General features: G+C 39.2%; 1 protein-coding gene across 1 annotated transcript in view; it reads right to left on the minus strand.

The window, feature by feature from the left end:
- The window catches only part of ATP2B2 (ATPase plasma membrane Ca2+ transporting 2), a 260,605-nt gene that overhangs the window by 165,096 nt on the left and 82,834 nt on the right, over positions 1 to 12,675 (minus strand). Inside the window, exon 2 of the mRNA XM_082060191.1 lies at positions 3,003 to 3,482. Within this exon, the coding sequence (XP_081916317.1) occupies positions 3,003 to 3,201 (199 nt within the window). The 5' untranslated portion in view covers positions 3,202 to 3,482. The remainder of the gene's footprint in view (positions 1 to 3,002; positions 3,483 to 12,675) is intronic.

Consider the following 12,675-nt stretch of genomic DNA (forward strand, 5'->3'; position numbering starts at 1 on the left):
CGAAGTCCCAGGACTTAAAAACAGAGCTTGAAAAAGGCATTTTCACTGTAACTGAATCTACCAATCCATAGGTGGTACATCAAATATTAACATGGGAAATGAATTGCTGAGTAAACTCTGAGCTAATTGCTACTTATTTTCTAAATATCGAGTAAGCCAGTAGATTCAGATTAGAGCACATTTTACTATAACATAATGTGCCTGCTCCCAAGATATGTTTTTCCTCAGTTTCAGTGACTACTTAAGCCATAACCCAACAATATGACAAAGACTTTATGAAAATAAATTTTGAAAGAGCTTACAGGCCTGAGAAGAAACAAATTCTACAGTCAAGACCTTTTTGCTGTTTTTTCATATATACTTAGGACTCTTGCTCAGCAAGACTTTATTTGCTTTATTGAAAGAATAAGTGCCCTGCAGCAATGCTTAGTCTTTTATTCTGCATAAAAATGTATAGAATGTGCAGCACTCCAATAGTGGAAGTTCACTTAACTGTGCTTAACCAAAACAAGAGATTGGTTGGAAAACTGATTTTCAGGCATAGTGGCAAATTATGGGATTTCATAAACTTATCCCATGGGGAATCCACAGTTTGCTGCAAATACCAAGAGATAAAACTTCAAGGGATCCTCCGCTACACATCTCAATATTTTATTTGTAAATCACGTCTACTTAATATTATAATTTCATTTCCGTGTACGAAACTCTTATGTTTCTTTCTTCTAAGAATAGTCATGTCTTCAAGAATATCCTCTTCACTGTATTTTAACTTTACTTGCTGAGCTTGGATACAAGAAAAACAATGGCTAGGGACTTCAGTCTAAACTGATGCTTATGTTTGACAGAAGCCTTTAAATTTTTTTCTTATGGAAACTTTCTCTCAAATGTAAATTTCTGAGTTTGACATATTTCAGAGAGATTCTCTCCCGAAATTATTTTTCCAAGCAAAACACTTACAAATAAGCTGAAAACTTAGTGTGACTGGGAATTCCTATCATGTGATCTAATTTAAGACTAAAATCCAGCAGAGCCTTCGTTCCAAGGCTATGTTGATTGCTATTTGAAGCTGGAAATGTTTTTCCCTAATGCACAAGTGATGAAGCGCACGTCAGGCTCGGAGGAAAGTTACCTTATCTGAAGTATCAGATATAGATTACTGCTGGAGTCAGCATGCCACACTAGCTGGACCATACGCTCTGTTCCGATATGAGGAATTAAGTTTCCCTGATGTCACAAATTGAACAGATAATGCAATTAACATTCCCTTTGAAGTTCACATTGACCGGGTAACCACCAGAATGAGTTGGCAAAATTTACTGAAGTCACCGAAGTGATCTCGGCTCACCCAGACTGAGACTTCAGCTTTGACATTGTATAAACTGCAGAGGGATGTTTAAGATGCTGAATCCCTGGGAGGATATTTATAAATCAGTGTTTATTTTGTCAGGTAAATGTAGAGATCCTGTACTTCTGTCTGGAATTCCCCAGATGTGTCATGGATATGTCAGAATCGCTGCATATTCTCTGAGGAGCTGATTCTCTCGTGTGCAACAGCTACCAGGCTGCTCTCCGAAAGCCGGACGGACAGCTGGAAACCCCAGACAAGGGCCAGGGGCTCATTCTCCTCAGCACTCCTACTGGGAGCGATCTCCAGATAGGAAAAGAGGTCCTGTCGGAAGGATCAGCTATTTGGGCAAGACTAGTAAATGGGAAAGATCCATTACAAAATGTTCCGTTTGCCACTAGTTACTCTAGAATACATGATTGCACAGGAATGCTGAAGCACTATTGGAGTTTGCTGCTTGTTTTAATACAGCTTAATAATCCTTTGCTGAAAAGGTACTGTTCACAGCTTTAGAGTTTATAATGTTTAAACAATACTGAGACTGTATACGATCAAGGGTAGGACCATGAAGAATTCACTTGAAGTCTAGGCATTGATAGCTGCTCCTTTGGGACTCTTCAATTAGTGCAATTTATAATATCACACTATGTTATGGTACAATTGACGTGTTTATGCTTACACCAATAATTCAAGACTTCCAAGCATTTATACAGAGGAGGTAACTAAATGATTAATTTAAGAAAGGAGAGAATGGAATAAAGCCAAAACTTCTATCTTCTTGAAAAAGAAAACTTAAAATTAACATCTTGGCTCCTTTACAAGACAAAATAAATATTATAGGCTCAAAGACTGAATAATTTCCAAAAGTGTTAATATTCCTTGGAAATGAAAAAACAATGATGAAAAAAGAATCTTAGAATTAAATTTTACCTGCTTTGAAAGAGAAAGAATTGGTGAAGAGGAAAATTGTGTGAGGAGAGGGAAACATCCCACCATTGTCAAAGTTTTATGAGGAGATATTTGGGATGAGTGTTGAAAACTAGACTAATGACTGATGACTGGGTAGAGAACTCCAAAACCACTTAGAAGAACAGATATGGAGAAGGTATGATTGGTATTATTTAACATAAGAAAGCAAGGAGTTTATACATACAAAAGAAGCCCAACTAATAAAAACATTGATAATCACATGTTGGCAATTTAAGCAAAACTTTCTATGGTAATACAGTAAGTCACGATTAGTAAACACAACTATGTATTTTCCAAATCAATCTACAAAGTAACAAGGTTTATCTCAAAAAGTCATTTTGTACTCTCAAGATGTCTAAAGATCTAGAAATTCTCCTGAAGCAATTAGTATGCACCTTCTTACCTCCAAGAGCATACATGTTAAAGACTCTTTATAATCCAATAAAACAGGTGCTGATTTATTTGTCTGCCTTTTAAGGAGAAATAAATGCATTTAGCTGGTTGAATAAACAGCACCTCTCATTTTCATGCTAGCTTTAGCTCCAGCTAGACATTTTTTATCTTCTTTCTCTGAAGACTTTTCTTTTGGTTTATTATTGTTGGGAATAATGGCAGTGCCATAAGAATTGTGTTCAGGTTTGAAACTTATGCAAAATCCCCTGATTCAACTAAAGGGAAATACACTTACCTTCTGTTGGTGATGTTTTCAGACGTCTGCAGAGCCCCTCTGTTTCCCCATAAGTCTCTTTAATTTTTACTACTGCTTCTGTTCCTCGAAGTTCCATGAGGGAGCGCAGTTCTTGCAGCGTGCACCCAAACTCTCCTGCATGGTTGGCCTCATTTCTTTGGTTCTTGGAATAAAAATCGCTATTTGTCATGTCACCCATGGTTGCCGATTATATTGCTCCACTCGTTATTGTTGATACAATCTTAAAACTCTTTAAAAATGGAAGGAATCTTGAATTCCAACCTAAGAAATTAAAAAGAATCCAGCGTGTGCCCGGCGACAAATGTGGAGGATGCCTCTGGCATGCAAGGTGTCCCTGACTGACGAGTGGTCCGCAGAACAGCTGCTCTCAAGGCTGCAGACCAGCTCCACTCCATTCACCACTTCCCATTCTGCTGCACCCAAGCTGTAGAATCTACATGGTCATTTCTTCCTCTGAACCTTTGAGAACAAACAGAAAGGCCTCATTACAAGAGTGAGCAATAACGCTTTACCAAAGGTGATTTCAAATTGATTCTCTCGATCACACAGTTTGACTTGTCGTTTAAGAAAAGCTCTGCAGAAACCCTGTGCAGACGTCCTGGAGAACACTGCAGGTAGGCAGAGCGAGCATCGGCAGCAAGGATAACACCAGCTCTTTCTTAGATAAAACTCTCTACAGCTAAAGCACCAAGAGCAGCGTTGCTTACTTTAATCAAGTGCCCAGAGCACCCGCTAATTGAGATGGCTCATGAATATTAATAAGTAAGCGATCCAGCATGCTAGATGCACCTCCAGTATGTGCGCTGGTTCATACAGCCACATCAATCTTTCATCTGACAAGAACAAAGACTCTCTCATAAAGGCTACAAGGTAACAAAAATTAGTTAAACACTACTAGTTTTCATAATGGGTTAAAGCAAAACTGGTTTTCAGTGCAAGGACAACAAAACTGGGGGAAAAATTAAAGCCACCATTACAAATTCAGAATACAATTAAACACATCACATCTTGCAGCCTTGCCTTCTGTGAAAGTCAGCACATCCCAGAAAAGAGACAGAACACTCGAGTGCCTTGGCTGGCCCAGCCCAAGCCACAGCTCACACAGGCATTGCCTGCGGAGAGCGAACAGCCCACACAGCTTCACAACACACCTCAACACCTGCCAGCATGGAGCCAGCACACACACACACACACACACACACATATATACATGCCGCCTTCTTTTTGGGGGGAGACAGCTGATTGCTTGCTAAAACCAGCCTTTAAGACCTGTTTCCCCTCCCCATATTCTAATGATGTTGGTTTAAATACTGCTGAAACCAGAGTTTTGACAGATAGTAAAGGTTTCTTTTTTGCCTCATACAGGCTAGTGTGTGTGGTCTCAGAATAGTTACTCATAATAAAAAAGATCTTTAAAAGAGCATACCATCAGCCTAATGATTGACAAACCTGGCAAAGTGCATATTTTGAACTGTCTAGGTACAGCAACAGGCAGTGGAAATGGGTACACACATAAAGAGGATCTCAAAGTGTTTCAAGTCCCACTTTTATAGCTGTGCGACAATACTAATCTCCTTCCCACATACAGTCAACATAACATGTAAGCTTGGTATTTCTACTGATATCTTAAGGCATTGCCATTGCTCTGCACGTGAGGAAGCTCAGGCCCGCTGTCTGTGTTAATTCCTCTTTGTCCGCAGTGACCTTATCTGCTTTGGAGTTGTCTAATGCACCTTCCTGAACCTCTATTGGCCTTCTCATTTACAGATAAAAACTCAACATTAGTTTGGTTTCTGTGGAGGGAAGGAAAAAAAAATATTACAGACTGTAAAATAGCAGTCAATCGCTACATGCTGCTTCTAGCCGCCCTACTTACTGACATATTCTAGTGCTAAGAACTTCTGCCAACCTTGATTTCACGTACTGCTTTTCAATTTCACAACAGGAGAAGAATTTCAGCACAAAATGCCACTTACAGTGAGCAATAAAGAGAAAGCAGAAGTAGTAATTAAAAAGTGCCTTCCTTTGCCAAGCAATAGCCAAGAAGGAGACACTTTGCTCTGTCAACACCACGCAACTTTCCACGCTTGTGTGCTGGACAGCATTCACTGTATCAACTCTTTTCTAGATAATTCCTTACCCACTTACTGCTTTATCTGTTTTTAGACAGGATGGACAGCTATTCTGAATAGAAATAACATCAGCCTGTAAACTTCTTTCGAAAAAATTGCAGGATAAAAATGTCACAAATGTCCAGTAAAACAGATTTCATCCCAAGAGGCACCAGATCACCACTTCCACTGATAATATGCCCTCTCTTCCTAAAAATCAGCATTTCAGACTCTTTGTGGTTCCATCTATGACAAGCTTTTGCTGACAGCCACATCTAAAAGCAGATTCAGATGTGATCAGGAAAAAGAATATCCAGAAAAATGTTGTGAAAAATGAGGCATCGTTAATAATAATGAATAGATAAAACGACAGAACGCTATTCACTTCCAGTGGGCAAAAAAGAATCTATTCCTAAGATAAGTAAACTTCAAGCTGTTCAACACTGGGTATCTAAAACAGCCGTGATGTTAAAAAATACACCACTCACCTATCAGAGAATTTACAGGGCTTTGCTGGTCCTGAGGCCTTTTAAAACATTCTTCTAATAAAATAAAATTGTTCTTAAACTTTTCCATAACACCACAGTGAAAAGACAACTATTAGTGTTTTCCGAGGAGAACCATCTACTGATTTCACTAGTGATGCAAAGGATACTAAACGCAGTATCAAAGACATTACCTACATTATTTTTCTGTGGGATGTGTCCACTACGCTCAATCAAAGCATCTCTTTTGACTCACTGTGTCATCACTACACACTAATGTATTTGCTTCTCTTCTTAGAAATTCATTGTCATTTGTCAGCCACAGCAAGACAGTGTTGGTGCTTTTTAGCATGTTTGAGTCACTTGCCTGCTTAATTTTTAATTTCACCTTCAATTAAATGTTAATCAATAAATATCAAATATGAAGTTTACACTTCCCTCAGTGCTTTAAAATCAAATGACTCAGAGTTTGTGCTCTTCATGATTCACCTAATGTTACAGCACCAGGAAAACACCATCTCACCTTTCTGAAAGGCAGATGGTAAAATATAGCAAGTAAAAAGCACAACTAACATTATCCACTGATAAGGCATCTCTCCAACCCCATGGAACAAGATATGCAGGCTTCATTCCATCTCTGAATCTCTTTTATGAAAAGTCCAGGAACCTTGCCAGAGAGGATACCAGGTCAGCATGACTGACCACCTCACTCTTCCCAAGTGGTTAATATTCCTTTTAAAAGAGCTGAGGAATAGAAAACTTGAGACTGGCATATGGCAATATTGTCCCATCAGTCAGGTTACAGGCTTTCCATCTCCAAAACAAACCAAATTACTAGAAGTGGGTGAAATGTAGTCTCCTCTACAAGTAATTGCACTAGGTTTGGGTGGGGGGGGTTGTTTGCTGGTGGTTGTTTTTTTTTTTTTTTTTTTGGGGGGGGTGGGGGAACCAGGTTAGAGAGATTATTTTACAAAATAAACCAAATCACTGATATTTCCAAGATAGGTCAACTACCAAGAAACCCTGATTTAAAAAAAAATAAAAAGCAGGAGATAATCGTCCCGTTTCAAATCAAAATGGATGACTGACATTATTGAGGATTCCATTCAGCTCTGCCTTGATCCACAACACAGCTGCTCTCTGGTCTCACAGGAGCTGCAGATCCAGACACTCTCTGAAGAGAAACAGGCACAGGACTGATCTCTATCACGGATGTCTAAATCAGGTGACCTGAATTTCAAGCTAGGGGTACCTGCTTCCACTGGTCATAGGGCAAGTCTGCATAACTAGCTGACAAAAGATATCCGATGGCATTTTAAACCAATCCCACCACTACGGTCTGAGATCCACGGGGAATAACATCTCCAGCAGGCAAAGGGAACGGGGTTGGGCAAGCCACGAGGTCCAGCAGCAGAAGGTGCATTGCGCAGGGGTAGGAACTAGCCAGAGAGATCAAGGACTTCCCCCTTTCTTGTAAGAGGAGCAATGGGTCCCCCTCAGGGCGCCCAGGCCAAAACTTCTCAACTCAAGGTTCACTGGATCTCTTTCAATCCAAAGACCATCATCTACTGTGTGCATCAAAGTGTTTAATTTGTAACCAAATGCCTCCCAGGGCACAAGGAGCCACCACCCTCAAATGCTGAAGACCAGCTTTTGACACCATTCTAGCACACCATCACCTCCTCCTCAATTATGTATCTTTGGTCTCACTATTCCCTAGGACAATCTGTAGGGAAACCAGTCTTCCACAGACATGGTCAGCAACAGAGAAATAAAAATCTCTCGTAACTGAAAACCTAATTTCACACACAATGTTACACTGTTCTTCCAGACAAAAGTGGCAGCTTTTAATAAAGGTTATTTCTTTTTATTTATTCTCAGCAATGCTTCTGAAGCAAGCTATACAAACAAGAAATTTGGGTAAAAAATTTCACAAGGTGCAGTTTGAAAACAACAGTATGCTGTGGACAAAAAGACAAAATAATAGCCCATCTGGATTCACTGCAGGTAGGAAAATATTTCACATGCTAGAAAACCTGAGTAAAACACTGTCCTTATTTTTCTCACTAAAAAGCCAGAACATAAGTCTTCATCTTGGTCTGGGATTTTGTTTGCCAAAGAAGTCACAGATTTTTGTTGTACAAACACATTACATATTCACATTATTTGTTGCTTGTTCTTTTTCTTCCAGAGTAGCTGTGTCTTGGGGAACAGACTTCCATTCCTGTAGAGCCCAAGTCAAATATTTTTCATCTTCTAGCTCCTTGAAGGAAACGTATGCCAAACAAAACAGAAGCAATTTGGATAAGCTAACTGCAGGCCTGCTGGGAAAACTATTCTTTGATTTCCCTAATCAGGAAAAGTCTCATCTTGGAAGCTTGTAAATATTTCCACAGTGCGTTACAATGATTTCTCAGTAGATATCTTACCAAGTATTCAGACATTTGATTTCATTTGTACTTCTACTGGCTGAAAAATCAGTAGCAAGGTAACAAACAGGATTTTACCAGTTCAGAATTGCAAGACCTGTATTTTACAGTCCTGAAAGGCCTGGACAAATAATGGATTCATGACAACGCAAAATAAAAAAAAAAAAGGGGGGAGAATATATTAATAACTTGACTGCTTTCTCTAAATAGTCATCTAAGATTATGCTAGCTCTGGTCTCAAAATCTGATGATGAAGGAACTGCTTGCAGTACAGGAAGAAGGATGAAAAGGTAATCGCTTCTTAATGTCCTGGCAGAGCTCAGCCAGGGCAGAGACAGCAAAGCCCCATTATTATTCTCTCATCTTGCACCTGGGCGGAAGGCATGCAGATCTGGTGCCCCCAAATTAACCTAAGGAAATTAGCAGTGCCACTCTTCTGTATGCGGCATTACTGTCCCACTCGGATTATTACTTGGCTGTGGATATAATGCTAGCTGGTCCACTGGGACCTATAGAGAACACCCAAATTAAGGGGGGAAACAGCACTGGAAGAGTCACATTTTAGTGAGTAGTAGGTATTTAACCAGATTTATCCATATTAATGGCATTAGAGATACCAGTGCTCAATAAAACAGGACTGGAAGCAAATTTAAGGGAATTTTCCCTTGAGTCTGAGTGAAATCATCTGAGAAGGTTTTTTTTGAGAACACAATTCCTCAAGTTCTGATGGCAGGCGCGGGCGGCAACAGGCTGACAACATATTGCAAAGGATGAAAAACTCGTGGCAGCCCTTTGCAAGGTAAAAACAGTTGAGAAAGAAAACCATAACCGGCTCTGTAGAAGTCTCCAGATGAGCAAAGTCAAGTGTGGCCCAGTTGTGCCACCTTTTACAATTTCGTGTTCTTTTCACGTCAAAGACAAAACATCCATCCATTTGTGAATATAATCTGTGTGGCCCAGAGTGAGAACAGGATTGTGTAGCTGAGCAGCCAGTGAAGACAACCAGATGTGAGATGCTCAAACATAGACTCTCTTAAAACAAACACTGACTGGGAAATTTAATTATCAGGAATGCACAAGATGACGAAGAAACTAAGGAAAAACACCATTTGAATAAAAGCAGGTTGGCACCTTCAAAAGTGTGAAATTTTGGGTTAATACCAAGAAGCCGAACAGTTAAAAAAAGAGAAACTGAACTTCGTAGCTCAATGTTGACTGAAAATATTCCTGACTTCGTCACTACATTTCTTACTGAATATCAAGTTGCATTAAGGTAAATTGGACATAATTCATTCATGATGAGCACACAAGAATGAGACTTTCGTACACAATAACAGAATTTCATCTACGATGCTTCCTTCAGCTGTTGTTCTAAGAGAGAAATATATTTTCCCTGATCATATGATGACATAAAGACAATCAAGTTAAGGTATTATTTTAAAAATATTACAAAATTAAAAGTTGTGGGGTTTTGTTTTTTAAAATCACAGACAACTATGATAGTCCCTAAAGCAACAACTGTTTCAGTCCTGTCAGTACGAATGCACAGCTAAGGCAGCCTGGACTGCTTGAACCAGTTTTGCTATCAGGTAGGCTAAAGAAAAATTATTCCATGCCTCCTCTAAGATACTGTTGATTATCTGAAGGCAAAAAAGGCACTGTCACAAAATGAATCTTTATTAGAGGGGCACAAAATACTATTAATTTCCCTTATAAAATAAGCCTATTTACATAGGACTTCTAACAAACAGAATCAAACTTTTCCACAAATTTGCTGATTTTTTTTTTCCATGCTGTAGCAGTAAAGGAAACTTAAAACAATTGTGAAATAAACCTGCCTCCAGTGCCCTGTTACAGTGGACAGTTATTCAGTCTATGATTTGATACAGAGCTCATTTTCCACCATTACTCATGTAAATGGTTACAGCAAAGCCAAACGAACTCCTGACAGGAACAAAAATACTATTAAAGGAATCAATTCAGTCCCACTACAGCCAACGAAATGACTCTATCATGACTTCTAGGGGACTGGATCACGTCCTGCAGATGAAATCCTACCTTCTCCGACGCCACAATTTCACTCTCTATGAATGCTGTTAGCAGACAGACTGCAATAAGACACCGCATCATGTTTATTATGGCTCATCACTGAGCGCTCGTCTGTGGTACGAAGCGTTCCCGCCTCGGCTGGGCCTCCGTGCCCACAGTCCCACACGGCACCTCAGCTGCTGCCCAGCAACTCACCTCCCAGGCAAAGACATTTCTCTCATAAAGTCTGTACTAGCCACAAGTTTTAAGAGCCCTCTCTCATTTCTTGCTGGTACTAACGTGAATTTATTTTGTTTTGCTTTCAGTGATAAAATGAAAGGTTATTTTTCATTAGCTATTTATTCTCCCACTACTCTAAACTGAACACTGAAAAGCAGTTATTGGATTTCTTTTATCCACTGCCTTCCCACACAATACATATTCTTACTCTTTGGGGTTGTACTTCTGGCACCAAACAAAGACCCGTTCTACACCTATATAAGGTTTAGGAAATTCACGGTTTCACGGGTAGTTGCATTGATTTTCTGGAGCGATTACCACAGCACAGTTGTTCCAAGGAAGGCCAACTTCCAAACTATGTTATCAATGTAACTGAAAACACATCTGGAAAAAAGCTAAGGATATTCAGACATCAGATATCATTAAATAAAGTACGTTTAGGGAAAATAAAAAAAGAAAATCTCAGTTAAATGTTGTAAAAGTAATAGCTGCTCAGGTGAGGAACATATCCCAGCACAGAGCCAGGGTCCAGCATAGATTATCACATCAGTTGCAGAGCTGGGGGAGGCAGGTGGAGCTTTTCTTTGGCAGAAAACACACAGAAGAGGTTTTATCCAGGGACGCAGAGAGATCTCCTGATCAGGTATAAGCTCATCTGCATGGTCTTCAGGACAAAATTTTAAACATTTCCTCAATTGGGCTGAAGTGCCCTTTTTTCTTTTTCCCGCCAAAACCTAATGCTGTGCTAAAGTCCATTACAATATCAAACTGCAGGATAAGGATGAAAAATCTTTTTAAATAATTAAAAAAAAAAAAAAAAAAGCCCAAACTCAGACTCCAATTCAGATGTTTTCTTTGCTTCACTGAAAGCAAATTACTGAAACAAACACTAAAAAGACAGCGCATTCTACATTTGTCCTTCATTCATGCATTTTACATATCACCAGACTTCTTAAATCTAGAATTTGAATTACAACATGACCTTTGCCACTGAGAAGATGGCAGTTTGAAGCACGCAATTTCAAGGGATTTTGAGAAATCTGTGCTTTTACAGTCTATGTGCCTGGTATCTGATTCTATCTCATTTTAATCACCAAATTCTCCAGAACATCTTAAAGGAAATAGGTTATCTAGCTCCTTACAACATACAGGATCTTCAGCCTGATAGAGACAGATTAAATGCAGCTGACAGTCTCACTCTACCCCACACCACCAAAAATTTTGGATATCTTTTTCAGTCTCTGTTCAGAAGGGACACTGAGTTTGGCTTCTTTTTTTCTTTTTTTCCTTCACCTAGTCCATTACTAAAAATTTCATTATAGAAATATTAACTGACCTCTCTAAATAATCTTCAAACTTCAAGATTAACCCAAAATTTTAATGCTATGGTAGAATCTGCCATTTCTTCTCATAAATACACATATCTTAACCTCATTTTATCTTCCTTTCTCAGATGTTTTTAACAATGCTTTACAGAAACTTTTAATCTTAAAATCTGAGAATAATGAAGCAAATCTTATCTATGTCTGACCCATCTATCAGCCTTTTAATCAATAAGCTACAATTTTTACCTGCAACCCTTCTTTAACCTGTAAATTTGGGAACACCAAGCTCTGAAAGCGCATCGCGCCATTCATCTGCCAGTGCACATCTGCCCGACCAACATCTACCTCGGGCTGCATCAACCCGCTCATTGTTCTGAGAGTTCTTATACAGTAAGCAGAAATATTTCCAGTACTGGTTAGAATTTTGTCATAACAGTAGTTTCAAATACTCAAAGGAGAGGAGAATTATATTATTTTTTAAAGAAGCTGCAGATAAATGGAGGCCTTTTCCTGCTATAGATGCAATCAAGAAGAGCAAATCTGTACTTCCAATGAAGCACAGAGGAAGAGCGCTCACTAACGTGAAATACACTTCTGATGGATTACTTTTACTAAAAAGTTGACAGGTATCACGTTTATCATAGTATGGATCTATAGGATAACAGAATAAAAACTGAGGAAATCTATCACTGGTCGGCTGCCGCAACACGTGCTGGGTTGTGTCCTGTTCTGAACTCTGCAGGTTTGGCCCAAACCGAATCTTGCTTGGTCAACTGGCATTTCTGTACAGCAGCTCAAATTGCACTGATGAGACCAGAATAAAAACTGAACCTATGTCAGCAAACACGGTATACAGGCCAATGGGCTTTGTACCTGATGAAAGTTAGTGCTTCTTGAAAGGAATAGTTTCTTCTAGAACTACTTTGCAATGCATACGATTTACAGACAAGATTAAATCCAAACATTTTTCATATAAAAGACCTTTCTTATTTTAACATCTAGTTCCAAACTACTACAGTATGACCAGAGTAGAC

Source organism: Streptopelia decaocto, assembly GCF_964273445.1.
Source record: "Streptopelia decaocto genome assembly, chromosome: 8".
Lineage (NCBI taxonomy): Eukaryota > Metazoa > Chordata > Aves > Columbiformes > Columbidae > Streptopelia > Streptopelia decaocto.